The 19,707-nt window shown below is 43.9% G+C and overlaps 1 protein-coding gene across 6 annotated transcripts in view; it reads left to right on the top strand.

Annotated features, from left to right (window-relative positions):
• LOC110538551 (RNA binding protein fox-1 homolog 3) overlaps positions 1–19,707 on the top strand; it is a 412,967-nt gene that overhangs the window by 249,656 nt on the left and 143,604 nt on the right. For all 6 annotated transcript variants that reach the window (XM_090193724.1, XM_090193727.1, XM_036938643.2 and 3 more), the window contains exon 6: positions 18,735–18,844. In XM_090193724.1, the coding sequence (XP_090049850.1) occupies positions 18,735–18,844 (110 nt within the window). The remainder of the gene's footprint in view (positions 1–18,734; positions 18,845–19,707) is intronic.

Raw genomic sequence — 19,707 nt, 5'->3', positions numbered from 1 at the left:
TCCTCACGAAGACATCCTTACTGCCTGAGAATGCCATTGAGTTGAGTAGCAACAGTAATGAGCAGTTGTGACTGGAGAAATACCACCTTTCAATCCCCAAATGACAGTCACCGTTCCCTGGCAGGGATTTGGCTTAATGCAGAGTTTTAAAGACATTCAGTGGGACCTGAGGATTGGAGGTGTATATTATATTGATGCACCTCCTTGTGATGACAGCCGTATGTGACAGTAAATCCTTGATACTTATGCATAATTTCCCTTTCCTGACTTTTCCTTTCCTGACTGCCTGGCCACTGAGAGAGAGTCTACAACAGAGATACAACCATTTCTGTTGGGCTTCACTCACTGTGATGGGTACAGCTCAGGTGTTCTGTACAGAGGTTAGTGTGGTTAGTTCTCCATGTGTCTGGGTGCAAGACAACAAAGGTAGACTTTGCTACTGTCATGTTGATTTGATTGCAATCAGCCCACAAAATGGAAATTTTTGGATGTCACCTGAGTTGTGGTTCTTGGCTGTTGGTTGAGGCACCTTGAGTGAGATGATGATGCAGTGTGTTTGGCCAAACTGGATGGAACCGGATCTGGCTCATCCAAATTCATGTCAACTTGGAGGGTGCCCAAAGGGCCTCATTTGGTGGACATTCTTTCCTTTGGGTTTCATGGTGTTCTCTGTGTGTGTGTGTGTGTGTTTGGGGAAGGGATGGTGTGAGTGTTTTTATGTATGTGTGCAGGGTTGCATAGGTTACTTTCTAAATGTAATCCTTTACAGTTACCTGTCCAAAATTATAATCAGTAAGGTAACTTTTGGATTACCCAAACTCAGTAACTTAATCTGATTACATTCAGTTACTTTTAGATTCTTTTCCCCTTTAAGAGGCATTAGAAGAAGATAGAAATAAAATAAAAAATATGTTACCAATTGAACCTTATCTATTGCAGGATAATCCATGTTCAAGTTTACATAGCTGGCCATATATCGATGTTATATTTTACTTGATGGGTTGGTTATATAGGCTTTTTCTAACTCATCATTTTCTACTACATATAATAATATTATTAAATTATATATTAAAATGTTTTACACCTTGATCTTAAAGAATAGGACTTGGAAATATGGAAGTATAGATTTACCAAATTGTTTTACCTGAGTATAACCCCAAAACTAAGAATTTATTAGCCAGCCCTACTCTGTTGTTTATGATTTTGTTGTCATGGAGGACTGATTGGGCTCATTGATTTGATTTGAAAATTAAATGCTGCGCTCATGGAATGTCATGTTTGGAGCACTACTGAATAATGCTATTTACATGTGTAAAATGAATGCCATATGCTGCATTTGCTATAGGCCTATTGTTAAACATTTTGTTGGTGACACTTTGATATCATAATAATCCACAGAAACAATAACAAAATGGTCGCCCGCCTCTGTTTTGATAATAAGCTGAGGGATGGGCCTGGAGAAATGTAACCACTCTCAGATTAATAGACAGAGTTATGGATTCAAGGACTGACCATCCATGATATCAAAATGATTGTTTTATAAGAAAAATGACCATCCATCATTACTTTAAGACATGAAGGTCAGTCAATGCGGAACATTTCAAGAACTTTTAAAGTGTCTTCAAGTGCAGTCTCAAAAACCATCAAGCACTATTATTAAACTGGCTCTCATGAGGACCGCCACAGGAAAGGAAGACCCAGAGTTACCTCTGCTGCAGAGGATAAGTTCATTAGAGTTAACTGCACCTCAGATTGCAGCCCAAATAAATGCTTCACAGAGTTCAAGTAACAGACACATCTCAACATCAACTGTTCAGTGGAGACTGCGTGAATCAGGCCTTCATGGGTCGAGTTTCTGCAAAGAAACCACTAAAGGACACCAATAAGAAGAAGATAATTGCTTGGGCCAAGAAACACGAGCAATGGACATTAGACCGGTGGAAATCTGTCTTTTGGTCTGAAGAGTCCAAATTTGAGATTTTTGGTTCCAAGTGCCATGTCTTTGTGAGACACAAGAGTAGGTGAACGGATGATCTCTGCATGTGTGGTTCCCACCGTGACGCATGGAGGAGGAGGTGTGATCGTGTGGGTGTGCTTTGCTGATGACACTGTCTGTGATTTATTTAGAATTCAAGGCACACTTAACCAGCTTGGCTACCTTAGCATTCTGCAGCGATACACCATCCTATCTGGTTTGTGCTTAGTGGGACTATCATTTGTTTTTCAACAGGACAATGACCCAGAACACACCTCCAGGCTGTGTAAGGGCTATTTGACCAAGAAGGAGAGTGATGGTGCTGCATCAGACGACCTGGCCTCCACAATCACCCGACCTCAACCCAATTGAGCTGGTTTGGGATGAGTTGGACCGCAAGTTGCAAGAACGCATTTTTCACTGGCTGTCCACTGGTTTCAAAAACAATGATTGATATGCAGCTTAAATTTCTTGAATTCAATCATTATTGGGCTCAAATACACATTTAGATTTGTGAACAGCCAACCACCACAACCACAATCCATAAGGCGTAAATAGCTAAAACAGTGTGATTCATCAATGTATTTAGATAACAATAAGTGATATCCGTATCGCCATAGACTACACCACTGCTGTCATCCTCCAAGCGTTTATTCAAGTTGGATAATCTCTGGATGCCAACAGCAGTCGTACCATTGGAAGACATAGCTTGGACTGTAGCCTACAAAGCCTATTCCTGCTCTTTTCCCGCAATCCATAAAACACATTTGGTGTTATCATAGTGGTCTCTGGCTTGTGGTCAGACTCGCTCAGGTGGAACAAACTTAAACTTGCGCCTTTTTTCAATGCTGATTTGAATTTCATTGAGAAAACAGAAGTGTCCCCCCAAAAAATTCCGTTAACCTCCTTTCTGAATTTAAAAGTAATCATATCGTTTTTCAAAAGTATTTGTAATCTGATTACAATAATTTTGCTGGTAACGGATTACCGTTAGCGTGTTTTTGTAATCCCTTACATGTTGAATTACAGCTGGGATCTGAGTGGGCCAGGATGATATCCTTTGACGAGAGGGACTGCTGTATATCTGTACAGTGTGTCCCTCACTTCCCTTTGCCCATCTATTTGTACATGTAATCCGTTACTCCCCAACCCTGTACGTGTGTCTATGAGTGTGTGCGTGATGCGTGCGTGTGGTGTGTGTGTGCGTACGTGAATGTGAGTTTTTGTTTCTCTCTACATCTTTTGCTGGGGAACATGGGGGGACATTAGTATTCAGCCAATATCACAGGGGTCATGTGCTCTACGCCCTGCTTTCTCCCAGCAGTACCTCTCCCAGCTACCCCCTTCCACTCCCCCTGCCCCCACTCCCCTCTCTCCATTTTGTGGACTGCTGCAGGGCTTTAACTAGAAGCAAGGGGAACAAATACAAATAGATGGGCAAAGTTGTGGGACGTGAGACCTGGGGGACACACTGTACAGATATACAGCGGTCCCTCTCGTCAAAGGATATCATCTTGACCCTCTCAGATCACAGCTGTAATTCAATTGGGGATAGACAAGAGCAGGATTCCTTGATGCTTTTTTTCCTTTTCCTATAAACGGGCTGTCTGCCTGTCAGCATTGATAAGGCAAGCTCATGCACGCTGCGGCTAACTCTCCCCAACCCGGCAGCCATACTCCATAGCGCTACACCGTTGAGTAGCTTCTCCATGATTTACTGTATGCCTGACTGCCCATCCCCACCTTTTCATTGGTGCCCCTCTGGAGGACTAGGCTGCCTGTCTCTCATTCTGTCTCTATTATGTTGTTTTTTTCTGTTGGACTATCTGACTATTGTCCTGATATGTCTGTGTGTCTACAGCTATCTGTCTAATCTGTGGAGATGATTGGATGGAATAGGAGCTGATAGGGGAGTGGCTACTGTTCTCTCTCTGTTTCTCCCTTCTCTCCCTCGCTGTACTCTGTCTCTATCTCTGTTTGACTGGAGCCATCCACAGTCAAGGGCCTCTGATGCTTGGTCAGTCTGGTTATGTGAGGCCGTAGACTACATCACTGCCCAGGCATACTCCAATGTGGTGGGCAGTGGGAACCATTCATATCTCAGGTTGTATAACAAGGAACCTACAGTATATGGATGTACTGGTTGACAGGTTTCATAGACCATAGCCTCACATGCACCTTACTTCATTTAGAAGATTGGCTCTTGGGAGCTTCATTTGTAAGATCATACTCTTGACTTTTTGATAGTATTCACACTGCTTGTTAAATTGCTTACTGCCTGTAGGAAACAGCATTATATCACACAGTTGTTAAGAAAATAACTATATACATCTACCTATTAAAAAAATGACTATGAATTATCAAGGAATGTAGGCCTACTGGCATTAAATTTCATTCCTCTTCCACTGGTTTCCGTTGCAATTGGCTCGTAACTCCACGTGACTAAAGAAGAAAAAAAAAAAACTATGTGTCACTTGTCTCCATTGGCAGGATGAAGAGAAGGGGAGAAAAGGTGTGGTTGGGGACGGGGAGGAGAGGCTGGAGATAGAGTAGGAGCGAGAGAGTGAAAGAGAGAGGGAGTAAGCGAGAGGAGAGAGAGAGTGAGAGAATGATGGAATGCATCAGCATGGTGAGGTAGCTAATGCTTCATAAGATTGGCAGTAAAGTGTGCCTTTGGATGGCGGGCTGACTTTAGTGTGTGCATTACTGAGCCGCATAAATCTGGGTGCCCCCGCTTTGCCTGCCTTCCTGGGTTTGCCTTTAATTACCTGAGCTAGCCTGCCCGGCCTGCGCACCGCTCCTAGCTAGCGCTCAGCTCTGATCACCACCAGGCAGCACTTCCCTAATGGGGCTGCCACGCTTGGGCATCACTCTCACTCACTCTGGCCAGCTGGCAGGATGGCCTGGGGGGGAAGCCTGGCCTTCTATTATGACTGGAAGTCTCCATCGTAACTCACACCTGTAGGTCCCCATGTTATGTATGTGTGGCTCCCTCTCTATCCGTCTGAGTCTCCATAATAACTATGGTAATATGGAGTCGTACCCGGCTCCACGAGGGGGCAAATCGGGCTTAGCACCCTCAGTTCAAACCTGAGCCTCCTCAGTTTTACTTTTGTTCCTATATAAAAATAGAAAAAAGTTTAAATGATTGGGTGACAGGTTAGCTTAAAGTCTGTATCTCCACTGCTCTGTCAGCACAATGGGTGTGTGTAGGAGGCAGTGGCGGTCAGTGCCGTTTAAGATGGCCGTACTTCTATTACAGCATATTGGATGACTGTCATTCATACTCCAGTCACTCAGCTCAATGTAACATCGATAGGTTTAGGCTACTACATGATACTAATATTTTCCTTTTACCCATCATGAGGTTGCTACAACCTAGCCTATAAATGAGAGTTTACAACGTTGGTGCACAGATCGAGAGAATCAAGGTGTACAGTTTACATTCAGCAACAAGCAGTTTAGCAGTTACCCTGGCGGGCCCCAGTGGCAATACATTACATTGTCTTTCTCTCTCTTCTTTGTCTTTGAGTCAGCTACTCACCCCATTTTATGCACAGCAGTGCTAGCCAGCTGTAGCTTATGATTCCAGTACTAGATTCATTCTCTGATCTTTTGATTTGGTGGACAAAATGTCAGTTCATGCTGCAAGATGACATCCTCTGGAAGTCCTCATTATTACTGTGTAAGTCTATGGAAGGGGGTGAGAACCATGAGCCTCTTAGGTTTTTTATGGAAGTCAATGTACCTAGAGGAGGACAGAAGCTAGCTGCTAGCTGATTGCGAAGATGGAGACCTTTTTCGTTGAAGTAAAATGAAAGTTAGAGAGTATGCCTCAAGGCAGAAAATCCCACAAGGCAGGGCTCCAGACTGCGACCATTTAGTCACATTTTTCAACCTTTTGACAGCTGGCTGTGGGATTTAAAAAATGTATTGGTTGCATCGGTATGGGCTGCACATTCATTCACCTTACTAAAAACAACCTATTTTTTAGGAGGATTAAACCATGATTTGGTCAAACAGTACATTATCCTGATGACTCCTGTAATGAAACTGTCTGACTCCTGTACCTGCTTTGATGGGGCCTGCTGCTGTGTAAAGTGAGCTACTTGAAAAGTGTTCTGATTGTATACCATTTTAAAATCTAAATCTACCTTTAGATTAATACATGAGTGGGTATCATCTTTAGAGTTAGTGAGCTAGCAAATGTTTTGAGTTTCCACTTAGTCAGGTGGGGAATTAGCCCCAAATAAATGAGTCTATGATATTAGAGTACATAAAGATGCAGGCAAATTTGTATTGGGAAAAAAATGGGAAAAAAAAAAAAAAAAATTGAGAGTGAATGCCAACCGTGAAAAGCTGTCATCAAGGCAAAGGGTGTCTACTTTGAAGAATCTCAAATATACAATATATTTTGTTTTACACTTTTACACTTTTTAGTTACTATGTGATTCCATATGTGTTATTCCATAGTTTTGATACCTTCACTATTATTACACAATGTAGAAAATTGTAAAAATGATGAAAAGCTCTTAAATGAGTAGGTCTGTCCAAACTTTTGACTGGCACTGTATATATTTTAACATTAATACAGTGCACGCCTAAGGCAATAGGCCTATGCATGCAATGCCCTAATGTATTTAGTGTTCAAATCTCCCAACTATGAGGTCGACCATTTTTGTTTTTTTTGGAAAGAAAAGACAATATAAAACAACAATATAAAGTTTTGCAAATGCTACAGATCGAAACACAAGGAATAGTGTTTTTGTAGTTAGTTATAGGCTGTTTTAAAGGAAAAGGTAAGAATCAATCTAGCTGGTTGTTTTTTTAAATTAAAATCTTGTAGGGCGCTGTCCATGGTGCTGATAGAGCGTAGTGGAGATTTCGCACCAACCTGTCATTTCTTGGTCAAATGCATTTGAACTTCTATGTTTATTGTGGTATAGCGTGATATAAGCAGAATTCAATATAATTCCAATGCAAGAGCCCAAATGACCTACTCAAAATATAGCTACGTATCGGTATGTTTCATCATAGAAATACATTCTATTATTGTTTTCTTGGTTGCCTATTGGTTTTCGTGGCAGCTGTGTGTCACATAGACTGTTTGTAATAGGTGAATTGCCCTATTCTCTAGCTTGTAGCCTATATTCATCACTAAAACGGCCTTGCTTTAGTGTGTAATGTGCTGTCCAGCAGAGATTGGCACGAAATCTGTAGCCTACCTGTCATGGCATTTGAACTTTGTTTGTGGTGTAGCATGAAATAAGCAGAATTCAATATAATTTCAGTGCAAGAACCCGCCCAAAATTGTGCCCCCTCGCTGATTTCAACTGCCCCCTTAGTCACTTTATCCTAGCGCCGGGTCTGAGTGGATTGGAGAGGGGGGGGGATAAGTTCTTGTATGGGGACTTTAGATCTACAGTGCCTTGCGAAAGTATTCGGCCCCCTTGAACTTTGCGACCTTTTGCCACATTTCAGGCTTCAAACATAAAGATATAAAACTGTATTTTTTTGTGAAGAATCAACAACAAGTGGGACACAATCATGAAGTGGAACGACATTTATTGGATATTTCAAACTTTTTTAACAAATCAAAAACTGAAAAATTGGGCGTGCAAAATTATTCAGCCCCTTTACTTTCAGTGCAGCAAACTCTCTCCAGAAGTTCAGTGAGGATCTCTGAATGATCCAATGTTGACCTAAATGACTAATGATGATAAATACAATCCACCTGTGTGTAATCAAGTCTCCGTATAAATGCACCTGCCCTGTGATAGTCTCAGAGGTCCGTTAAAAGCGCAGAGAGCATCATGAAGAACAAGGAACACACACCAGACAGGTCCGAGATACTGTTGTGAAGAAGTTTAAAGCCGGATTTGGATACAAAAAGATTTCCCAAGCTTTAAACATCCCAAGGAGCACTGTGCAAGCGATAATATTGAAATGGAAGGAGTATCAGACCACAGCAAATCTACCAAGACCTGGCCGTCCCTCTAAACTTTCAGCTCATACAAGGAGAAGACTGATCAGAGATGCAGCCAAGAGGCCCATGATCACTCTGGATGAACTGCAGAGATCTACAACTGAGGTGGGAGACTCTGTCCATAGGACAACAATCAGTCGTATATTGCACAAATCTGGCCTTTATGGAAGAGTGGCAAGAAGAAAGCCATTTCTTAAAGATATCCATAAAAAGTGTTGTTTAAAGTTTGCCACAAGCCACCTGGGAGACACACCAAACATGTGGAAGAAGGTGCTCTGGTCAGTGAAACCAAAATTGAACTTTTTGGCAACAATGCAAAACGTTATGTTTGGCGTAAAAGCAACACAGCTGAACACTGTCCCCACTGTCAAACATAGTGGTGGCAGCATCATGGTTTGGGCCTGCTTTTCTTCAGCAGGGACAGGGAAGATGGTTAAAATTGATGGGAAGATGGATGGAGCCAAATACAGGACCATTCTGGAAGAAAACCTGATGGAGTCTGCAAAAGACCTGAGACTGGGACGGAGATTTGTCTTCCAACAAGACAATGATCCAAAACATAAAGCAAAATCTACAATGGAATGGTTCAAAAATAAACATATCCAGGTGTTAGAATGGCCAAGTCAAAGTCCAGACCTGAATACAATCGAGAATCTGTGGAAAGAACTGAAAACTGCTGTTCACAAATGCTCTCCATCCAACCTCACTGAGCTCGAGCTGTTTTGCAAGGAGGAATGGGAAAAAATGTCAGTCTCTCGATGTGCAAAACTGATAGAGACATACCCCAAGCGACTTACAGCTGTAATCGCAGCAAAAGGTGGCACTACAAAGTATTAACTTAAGGGGGCTGAATAATTTTGCACGCCCACTTTTTCAGTTTTTGATTTGTTAAAAAAGTTTGAAATAGCCAATAAATGTCGTTCCACTTCATGATTGTGCCCCACTTGTTGTTGATTCTTCACAAAAAAATACAGTTTTATATCTTTATGTTTGAAGCCTGAAATGTGGCAAAAGGTCGCAAAGTTCAAGGGGGCCGAATACTTTCGCAAGGCACTGTATGTATAATATATTCAGTGTGAGACGTGTGTTGTGAAAGGTATAAATTCCTTTTAGATCAACAGTGGTGGCTTCCGATGGTTTACAGTATGTCACATTCAAAGCAACAGCAACCAATGATCTGTAGCCATTAGCTTCCTGGTCTGTGGATTGTCCTTGGGGTTTTGCTGTCAGTGATTGACAGTCCATGACAGTTTCGCCAATTGTCATGTTCATGGTGCCTCTCCTTCTCTTTGTAATGTGGAGTCTAACAATGTGCCAAGAAGTAAAATAGACACTAAAATACATCAGTGCAATCCCTTTGTTTCAGCCTGTAAGAAGCCGTCTCACGGCGCTTCGCATGAGCTCCTTGTGTCTCCACCGTCTTGAATGACTCACACTGACCTTGGAGATTATTGCTATACTAGACAGAAAAAATGCTATATGTTTGTCAAGAGCTGTCTGTCATCAATGAGCTTTTGTGTTGAGTATCGATCGCCTCCTCGGCAGGACACAGAGGTTGATGGATGCACAGCAAACAGACTCTGCATCGCCAGCAAGCAGCAGCAAGCCTCCCCTCCCTCCCTCCCCTCCCCGACCGGCCCAGCCAAGGGGTCTCATGATGGGATGTCAAGACAGGGCAACATCCTCCCCCTCCCATACCCCAGACCCCCGTCCCTCCACCCTCTCCCCTATTCCTGTTTATTCTGGAGCTCTCTCCATCTTCAGTCTCCATCCGTGGCGTAACTATAGCCAGGGCACCAAGCCGCGCAGCCGTTCATTAGCAAACATGGAGTGGATTACTGTAGGTTAGTGCCGCTCCTCCCGTGTCGATAACCCAGCCTGATTGCTTTGTAAACGGCAGAGTCGCTAACAAGAGTTCCACCACTGTATCTGCGTCGCACATATAAAGATAACAATACAATTCCCCTATCAGTTGACCTGGTTTCTCTTCAGTTAGTAAGCTTCTGCCTCTGGAGTGCAATTGAGTGGGCCATGGTCTTTATAAAGCCGATACTAGACAACACGAATGTGGAACACGATGTGAGAGCCATCATCCCTGGTGATTCTTTTTTATTTTTCAGGAAGGAACGACTGCTGCGGCACTGTAGCAATCACCGTTTGCCTTCGGTACAAGTGAGAATGGCAATAATGCTAGTTTGGATGAATTTACCCACAAAATATGAATAATTATATCGTTATTAAGGAAAGAATCTATGCCAGAAATCTGAAAAATATCATTGGGCGTGCTTTGTTTTGTCCCTTGACCTGATTTGACCCTGTATGGCTCCCTCCCTCGCTGCACAACATGGATATGGTAGGAGGTCAGGCTAATCGATCTGCTTTGATATTTTATAGACCCTCCACCTCCTCCACCTCCCCCACTGTGTGAGCTGCTGCTAGAGTATTTCCTCAGTGCAGGATTACTGATGCTATCCACCTTTTGCCACAAGGGCTCTTAAACAGACACTTGTCATCAGCCCCTGACCAAGGACATAAATAGATAAAATAGGCTGTGTTTACACAGGTAACCCAATTCTGATCTTCTTTTCACTAATTGGTCTTTTGACTAGTCAGATCATCTCTGAAAAATATCTGATGTGAAAAGATCTGATGTGATAGGGCAAATGAAAAATACATGCATTTGTTTCCATAGCCATCATTCTGTCATTTATCCATGAATTAATACAGAGCATCTGGGTGAGGAATACATCTGGCATAATATTCACCACAGCTCAAGTAATTCAAACAGCCCTACTGGGCATTTCACCCAGATACTTGATCCAAATTGATAAAACAATGTCAGAGTTTGCAGACTCAATAACACTTAGAGGGATATAGGAAAACAAGTGTGCCATACATGGCAGAAAAGTCTGGCAGATTACAGGAGATTTTCTGGCCCTCGGGACTTCTCACTCAACTGATGTTGACAAAGCAGAGCCGATGGAGGTTGAGTGGGAAAAAATCTATTGGAAAGAGAAAGCATTCAAGTATGCAGGCCTGTATATGATAGCATTTGATATGTGCTCTTTGTGGGGGTTTTCTCGCTCCCCGTGCCAAGGGTTGTGTAGCCATAAATTATTCAACAGTCAAATCCAAAAATCTACTAAATAAAATTATTTGTTCCCCCAAACGGTACTTCACAAAAAGGTTGTTTATAACGATGGTAAACCACATCTCTCAGTGCAGCTAGCAATCAATAGTCTGATGCAATCCTAAAGGCCCTTCATCATAACTCCATTCTACTGAGTGGACCAGTCCACCTTAACACAGGCTACAGTGGAGACATAGAGACATGTGTGCTGCATCTCCATCCACTGTTGTCTCTCCCAGTTCTCTCCAATTGCCAGGACCTCAACAATTCTTCTGTAGTTTTGAATAAAACATTTTTAAAAAGCTCCCAAAAATGTGAATGCTTGTCAAATATTTCATGCTCTATAGTTTCAATTTAATAGCTAATTTATTTATTGATTAATTTTATTGTTGGCTGCCAAGTCAATTCTTATCCTCAGATGACGAAGGGTGATGAAGATGAAGGTGATGACGTCAGTAATAGTTTTGAAGGCTACTAAATCAATTACAGTTCCAGTGCTGATGACACTGATGTCATCCACCGTCAGAGGCTCTCCTCCTCTTCCTCCTCCTCCTCTTCCTCCTCCTCCTCGTCCTCATCCTCCTCCTCCTCCTCATCCTCCTCCCCAGATCCAGTGCTCTTCATCAGCTGGAATTGTGTCTGTGTCTGTGTCTGGGTCTGCGTCTGGGTCTGGGTCTGTGTCTGGGTCTGGGGCCCAGGCTTGTTATTAGTGCTGTGAATCCCTTCCTTCCTGCCTGCAGCCAGATATGGTTGGTGCTGGTGCTACAGCCTTATTCATCTCCATACTGGAAGTCAACAGGCCTCTGCTCTAATGGGGAATGATTAAAGAGTAGAGGAGCCAGTAGAACTCACTCAGCGAAAGTTCAGAAAGTGCAGCCAGTCCGTGACTGAACATGGCTCCATTCATAATGCACAAGGACAGGAGAGGAGAGAATTGGAGAGGATGTGAGAGGAGATGCGAGAAGAGGAGAGGAGGGGAGAAGGGGTGAGAAGAGGGGAAAGGAGAGGGGGAGAAGGGGGAGAGGAGAGTAGAATGGGTGAGAGGGGAGGAGGGGAGAGTAGAGCAGAGCAGAGGAGGGGAGGGCAGAGGAGGAGTGGGGAGAAGGCGTGAGAGGAGAGGACGGGAGAGGAGAGTAGAGGAGGGCAGAGGAGGAGTGGGGAGAAGGCGTGAGAGGAGAGGAGAGGAGAGGACGGGAGAGGAGAGTAGAGGACGGAAGAGGAGAGGAGAGTAGAGGACGGGAAAGGAGAGTAGAGGACGGGAGAGGAGATTAGAGGAGGGGAGAGGAGAGGACGGGAGAGGAGATTAGAGGAGGGGAGAGGAGAGGACGGGAGAGGAGATTAGAGGAGGGGAGAGGAGAGGACGGGAGAGGAGATTAGAGGAGGGGAGATGAGAGGAGATTAGAGGAGGGGAGAGGACAGGAGATGAGAGGAGATTAGAGGAGGGGAGAGGACAGGAGAGGAGAGGAGATTAGAGGAGGGGAGAGGACAGGAGAGGAGAGGAGATTAGAGGAGGGGAGAGGACAGGAGAGGAGATTAGAGGAGGGGAGAGGACAGGAGAGGAGAGGAGATTAGAGGAGGGGAGAGGACAGGAGAGGAGAGGAGATTAGAGGAGGGGAGAGGACAGGAGAGGAGAGGAGATTAGAGGAGGGGAGAGGACAGGAGAGGAGAGGAGATTAGAGGAGGGGAGAGGAGAGGAGATTAGAGGAGGGGAGAGGACAGGAGAGGAGAGGAGATTAGAGGAGGGGAGAGGAGAGGAGAGGAGATTAGAGGAGGGGAGAGGACAGGAGAGGAGAGGAGGGGAGAGGAGAGGAGATTAGAGGAGGGGAGAGGACAGGAGAGGAGAGGAGAGTAGAGGAGGGGAGAGGAGATTAGAGGAGGGGAGAGGACAGGAGAGGAGAGGAGAGTAGAGGAGGGGAGAGGAGAGGAGAGAAGAGAGTAGAGGAGGGGAGAGGAGAGGAGAGAAGAGAGTAGAGGAGGGGAGAGGAGAGGAGAGAAGAGAGTAGAGGAGGGGAGAGGAGAGGAGAGAAGAGAGTAGAGGAGGGGAGAGGAGAGGAGAGAAGAGAGTAGAGGAGGGGAGAGCAAAGGGAAAGGAAAAGAAAAGGAGAGGAGATGGCTTTTACTGTAGCTGGAGCTATCTGAGGAGAACACGCTACAACTGGAGCCTCCCTCCCTCTGCTGGCCCTACCACCTCAATGTGACACAATAACTACATTAGCTCTGATCAAAGTTCATAGGCGCTATGCAAGCTATAATATATGCTGCCTATATATCTGCCTTTTTCAGTTTTTTTTTGGTATTAAAATAATTGTTCACTTTGAATGTAATGACTCATCTATTAACAGGGCTGGTGTAATGAGAGGAGGGATACCTCAGGGACCTCGTTCTTTCTTCCTACCGCTGTGTTCCTGAAGGAGGGAGGGAGGGTGGCGGGAGGCCTGTGGTACAGTTTAGTACGTAGGTAGGTTTCACTGTTAGGATCAGACCAGATCAGCCCTACAGCCTCAACAACAGGAGCCAAGGTGGCTAATTTACATATATTTGAAGAAAATGGGACCTCTGTGTTGAGCAGCTAAAATGGCAGGCAGAAAGAGAGAAAGAGATATAAAGAGTCACACTGGCTGACTGACTGGCTGACTGGCTGGCTGGCTATTCCAGCTACACTGATTTACAAGTCTATCATCAAACTCTATGTCTACCATAACGCCTCTGACTTTCATGGGCAGGCTTTTCTTTTCTCCCTGGTTAGCTGCATTTTGCATATGTGGCGGCATATGTTGCACTCTCAGAAAACATTTGTTATGATTTAAGAGGACCCTGCAGCAGTGTATACTGCACCTGTCACTATCTGATTATTTTATAGCCTGTGCATTGTTCTCTGGCATTTAATTAGTAATTACATGGTAGCAATTTGCATTTTGTAATACTTATTTTATGTGATTGACATGAAAAAAAGGAAAACATATTTTGTTTAAAATTCTCCAATGCATTGCTTTTGATCTGAATCCAACTGTATTATTTTGGAGCAATTGTGTAGACAAGCCTATCTTATCTCAGCGTCAACCTATTTTAATGTAGAACAGGGAAAGCACTTTGGAGCAGAAATCTTCTTTCTTATTAAGTACTATTATCATTCTTTGAACATGTCCAGAGCAATGCCATCATATGTCATTAACACGGGAGGACTGTTTTATTACTCCAACGGATTCCATGCAAGGTTCATTCCCCACATTTTTCTGCATCCATGGGCATAGCTCAGGAAGGACATAATCCGGAATGAGAAGGCTCTGTGGACTACAGTGCAAACAGGATAAAGCAATGACAAATTCTGGACCTGAGGACTCACGGAGAGCACGGGAAAAGGAGATTAAGAGGAACACCATTGTTTACCTCCTCCAAGGTGCAGGGTACTTTGTTGTTTATAAATGTTGCTAGCTCTTATTGGTTACCTCGCAGGCTTTTGGAATGAGGAAGGGGGATAAGACTTGAGGAAGGACTCAGGAGGGGGTTCGATACAACTTTAATAATGCGTGGCAGGGGCTAAATGAGCCATTCTGCGCTACTCTAAGGCATCTCTGCCCCACCCATCCCCCCTCACGGTATCATGCCCTGAATTATTAAAAGTGTTGTTTGCCCTTATTGCATTGCAGCAATGTGCCTTGTCGCTAAAAACAAGGATCTCCGAGCTGCATGGCTCTGGAGCTCTGTGCTCCAGCTCCCCACCTTCATCTGCATTGTCAGGGGAGCACATGTGAGAGCAGTGGCCAGGGAAGGACACACACACACACACACACACACACACGCACACGCACGCACACACTCATAAGCAGATAAATACTGCACATTTGGTTCATAAAACAAATCTTATCCAACACCTAAATTATTGCAAACACTTTTGACAATAATTGTCAGATATATATATATATAATATATATATATATATATATATATATATATATATTTATTTTTTTACTTCATTCAATGCTTTATATTGTGCTACAAATGACTACCACTACACTGCATGTACTGCTTATGGTTTGTAGTGAGAGGTACACATTTTTCGGGGATTTTTTTTTTAGGTCCTTCTTTGGTAAAGTAAGCTACACATGGCTGATGCTGGCTGTAGTCTGACAGGGAAGTGTTGGGCTCCAAATCCCTCATGATGTCTTTCTGTGTGTGTGACTCTGAGATGAAAGGGGGAGTCACATACTGATCCAGAGGAGGATCACGCCAGGCACACTCAGTCGAAGAGACGGCATCACTCACTTAATAAAACAACACCCACCACCCCATCACCATCACATCACCATCACATGTGCCTTGTGATTTGACCATTACGCTCTGTTAGAAGCTTCCTGTCTAATGCCCTGTTCTGATATGTAACAGAAACATATATAAAGATAGCGATGAAAAATGTCATTTGAAGGTCTGGATAATAACATTGTGGAGATCGACACCAATGATGTAGAAAGGATACAGGCTGCTACCCAACCCAAACCCTCCCTGCCTGCCTCTCTCCTACCCCCCCCCCCTACCCCCCACACCTCCTTCTCTACTTTTTAATCACACAATTAATAATTAATCAGAGGTTGGCCTCGATAATGTTGAGTCTGCAGATAAGATAGAAGCACACAACTGCTGAGAGGACCTAACAGAAAAAAGACATGGGCACCAAACACAGAATATCAACTCTTTAACACAGACGGACCAAAAACCACATGTCACCAGATTAAAGAATGAACACATGTTATTAAATGGAAGAAATGCTCCACATGATCTTTTTAAATAGTGGTTCAACTATGAGTTGAAATCAAATGTTTTTTTTAGCACCTTGCTTTCTGGCTGCATTTCAGAGGCAGTTACAGAGAAGAATGTGACATAAACTGCCTCGAGCCGTCCTCTGTTTACGAATCTGTAGCTAGAGGGATACTGTATTGATTGCTTGATTGCTTGATTTTCCCTACGCTTTAAATTCCTCTGTAGTGAAGTGGTGTCAGAACTGAGGAGCTTGACTCACAGGACCACAATGTCGTCTTCTTTCTTCTCAGAGATGTATTACATCATCTTTCTGTACTCCAAAGGTATGACTGTAACCTGTTGGAGACTGAGGCAGTTAAAGGTTGACTGTAACGTGTTGGAGACTGAGGCAGTTAAAGGTATGACTGTAACGTGTTGGAGACTGAGGCAGTTAAAGGTATGACTATAAAATGTGTTGGAGACTGAGGCAGTTAAAGGTATGACTGGAACATGTGTTGGAGACTGAGGCAGTTAAAGGTTGACTGGAACATGTGTTGGAGACTGAGGCAGTTAAAGGTTGACTGTAACATGTGTTGGAGACTGAGGCAGTTAAAGGTTGACTGTAACATGTGTTGGAGACTGAGGCAATTAAAGGTTGACTGTAACATGTGTTGGAGACTGAGGCAGTTAAAGGTTGACTGTAACATGTGTTGGAGACTGAGGCAGTTAAAGGTTGACTGTAACATGTGTTGGAGACTGAGGCAGTTAAAGGTTGACTGTAACGTGTTGGAGACTGAGGCAGTTAAAGGTTGACTGTAACATGTGTTGGAGACTGAGGCAGTTAAAGGTATGACTGGAACATGTGTTGGAGACTGAGGCAGTTAAAGGTATGACTGGAACATGTGTTGGAGACTGAGGCAGTTAAAGGTTGACTGTAACATGTGTTGGAGACTGAGGCAGTTAAAGGTTGACTGTAACGTGTTGGAGACTGAGGCAGTTAAAGGTTGACTGTAACATGTGTTGGAGACTGAGGCAGTTAAAGGTATGACTGGAACATGTGTTGGAGACTGAGGCAGTTAAAGGTTGACTGTAACATGTGTTGGAGACTGAGGCAGTTAAAGGTATGACTGTAACATGTGTTGGAGACTGAGGCAGTTAAAGGTATGACTGGAACATGTGTTGGATACTGAGGCAGTTAAAGGTATGACTGTAACATGTGTTGGAGACTGAGGCAGTTAAAGGTTGACTGTAACATGTGTTGGAGACTGAGGCAGTTAAAGGTTGACTGTAATGTGTTGGAGACTGAGGCAGTTAAAGGTTGACTGTAACATGTGTTGGAGACTGAGGCAGTTAAAGGTTGACTGTAACGTGTTGGAGACTGAGGCAGTTAAAGGTTGACTGTAACGTGTTGGAGACTGAGGCAGTTAAAGGTATGGCTGTAACATGTGTTGGAGACTGAGGCAGTTAAAGGTTGACTGTAATAATAAGGGCTACTGTCAGTAAGAGTAACCCTTTATCCCATGCTGCATAGTGAAGTGCTATGTACTTATTTCCAATATGTCCACCCCATCCCCAGCCCACTGTATTTAGGAAGAACATGACACTGTATCAGAGGATGATAGAAGCACTTGTGCTGCTACTCGCTGGGGAAGGCCCCTCTCTTAATTAGCAGTAGGAGCTCATTGACGCTGCTCCCGGCCTGCAGTGTATCTCTCTCTCTCTCTCTCTCTCTCCCTCTCTCTCTCTCTCCCTCTCTCGCTCTCTCACTCTCTCACTCACTCACTCACTCACTCACTCACAGACACACACTTGCACACACGCTCTTGAAAAGGAATGGGTGAAAAAAATGGTGTGAACCCTGGATGGCAACAGCAAAGCAATCACAGCGTAGCAATGCCCCCCACGCCTGGCCCATTAATAACAGTAATACACACACCGCGCCCTAGCCACCTCCACCGCCAGCCGCCGAGAGCACCACTGACACTTTAATGGGCATTTTTTACTTTGGTTTTTAAATAATGCATGTGTTGCTTGTCAGCACTGCTTCCAGTTTCCCCCACCTCCCCTTTGCAGCATTCCTTTGTGCAGAAATTACAATGGAGACCTGCGTTCATCATACTTGGGGACGTGTAGTAGTGTGTGTGTAAATCATATGTTGTGGGGACCTTAGTGTTAGTGTGTGGGCTGGCTGGCTCCTCAGCTGCTGCAGGGGCCTAATTTAAGAGTGGTTCTCTCCTCTCCAGGCAGAAGCTCTTCATACACAGCAGCCGTGTCACTGTGGCCAGGGCTGGAGGCGGAGGGCCGAGGGCCGGGCTTACATGTCTCATACAGGGTTGCCAATGTTGTGGTCTGACTGTCCTCACATGGAGAGTGTGCTAATGGGGGTGGTAATGTGACTAAGGGGGGTGGAGGATGGAGGGAACGGGAGTTCGAGGGTCAAGGGGTTTGACTTCCGGTGTTGATGGAACAAGGACTAACCAGAGCTGTATGTAACATACTGTATGAGGCACAGTCATGGGTGGCTTTGTACAGACTTTCTCTGACAGATCTTTCCTTCAGCACACCTCTGATCGTTACACACTGATGTTATCACTGTAAGCATCTCATTAGGCTAGCTGGAGGTTCTATCATATGCAGTTGGAACACATGTACTTGTGCTATCGATTTCACAGCAGCTACATTTCCCTGTTCATCATAAACCTCTGAAATCAATATTCATAACAATCAATGTGGTGCTCTCTATTATATTTCTTATTTCTTTCTTTTATTTCAATTCCTGTGGCTGTGCAATGATTTCCTATGATTTAATTTTCCAATCCTGCTAATAAAGCCTAGTACATTGCTGGAGTGTAGTGTAGTCCATTTGAATGACTCTGTGTTTTCTCTCCTCTCTGTTTGTGTCCATGTAGGAAACACGTTGTGTAAATCAGGAAGCATTGCTGTCTTCGGGAACGTGGTGTACAGCGGGCTGCTCAACGAGCACCTCTGGCATTTAGGAGTTCCCCTCTTCACGAGACTGGTAAGAGCAGCTCTGGCCCCTCACATCACACTTACTTCTCACACTTACCTCCATTTTGTACTGAGCGCCTCACGTGGCTCCGTGGTGCAGCGGAGACTTCAGGTGGATGAATCTCTGCCTGCAGTCTCTTGTGGCTGGGTTTGATGCCCCTACTGTTGACATCTTGTTATCTGAAGTTGTTATATGCTCCACGATATGAAAGTCCTGCACAGTAAGTTTTAAGTCAAGGAATCCCCACCACATCTAAGCCATTTGTTGTATTTCATTCTTTTGAAAGGCTTTGGTTCCTCTGAGCTGAAGCTAAGAAAGCCCCATGTGAGTACAAGTGAAGACGTCAACAAAGTCTTCTACATTCCTCTCTGGCCCTAGATACAGAGGTGAAGGCATATGTGGTTCTTCTTTTTCTCTGCCTTTCAGGTTCTTATAGAGAGAGAGTCTAGTTTCCTTTGGGAAAAGAGCATAACCAGCTAAATAATTCATGAAATGTTGTTTCATGCAGATAGCCTAAATGAAAATTACAAGATTATAATTAAGGGCTTGAGAATACAAGTTGATACTTGGGTTAAGAATGAATGATAATTATTTACCCGATCTGTCAAAAGGACATTTCATGTTGGTTTAGACTTGGATATAAATCGGCTGATGTCAGTTGGCATACAGGCTTTCAGTAATGTCACACAGGGATAAGAAATGTTGACAAACTCAGGATGGGTAACTTGTTATATGTTATAAGTTAATTGATTTTCTTTTCAACGTTATCATGTATCTTTACAATTGGATAGATCTATCATGCTTCTGTCAGTTAAGAACCATGACTGTATATGAGTAGGCTCTGTTACCAAAATGGCAGGAATCCAAAACTG

The sequence above is a fragment of the Oncorhynchus mykiss genome, chromosome 12 (assembly GCF_057628025.1).
Source record: "Oncorhynchus mykiss isolate SJ-2025 chromosome 12, ASM5762802v1, whole genome shotgun sequence".
NCBI classification, from domain to species: domain Eukaryota; kingdom Metazoa; phylum Chordata; class Actinopteri; order Salmoniformes; family Salmonidae; genus Oncorhynchus; species Oncorhynchus mykiss.
This window is presented reverse-complemented; position numbering and strand designations above follow the sequence as displayed.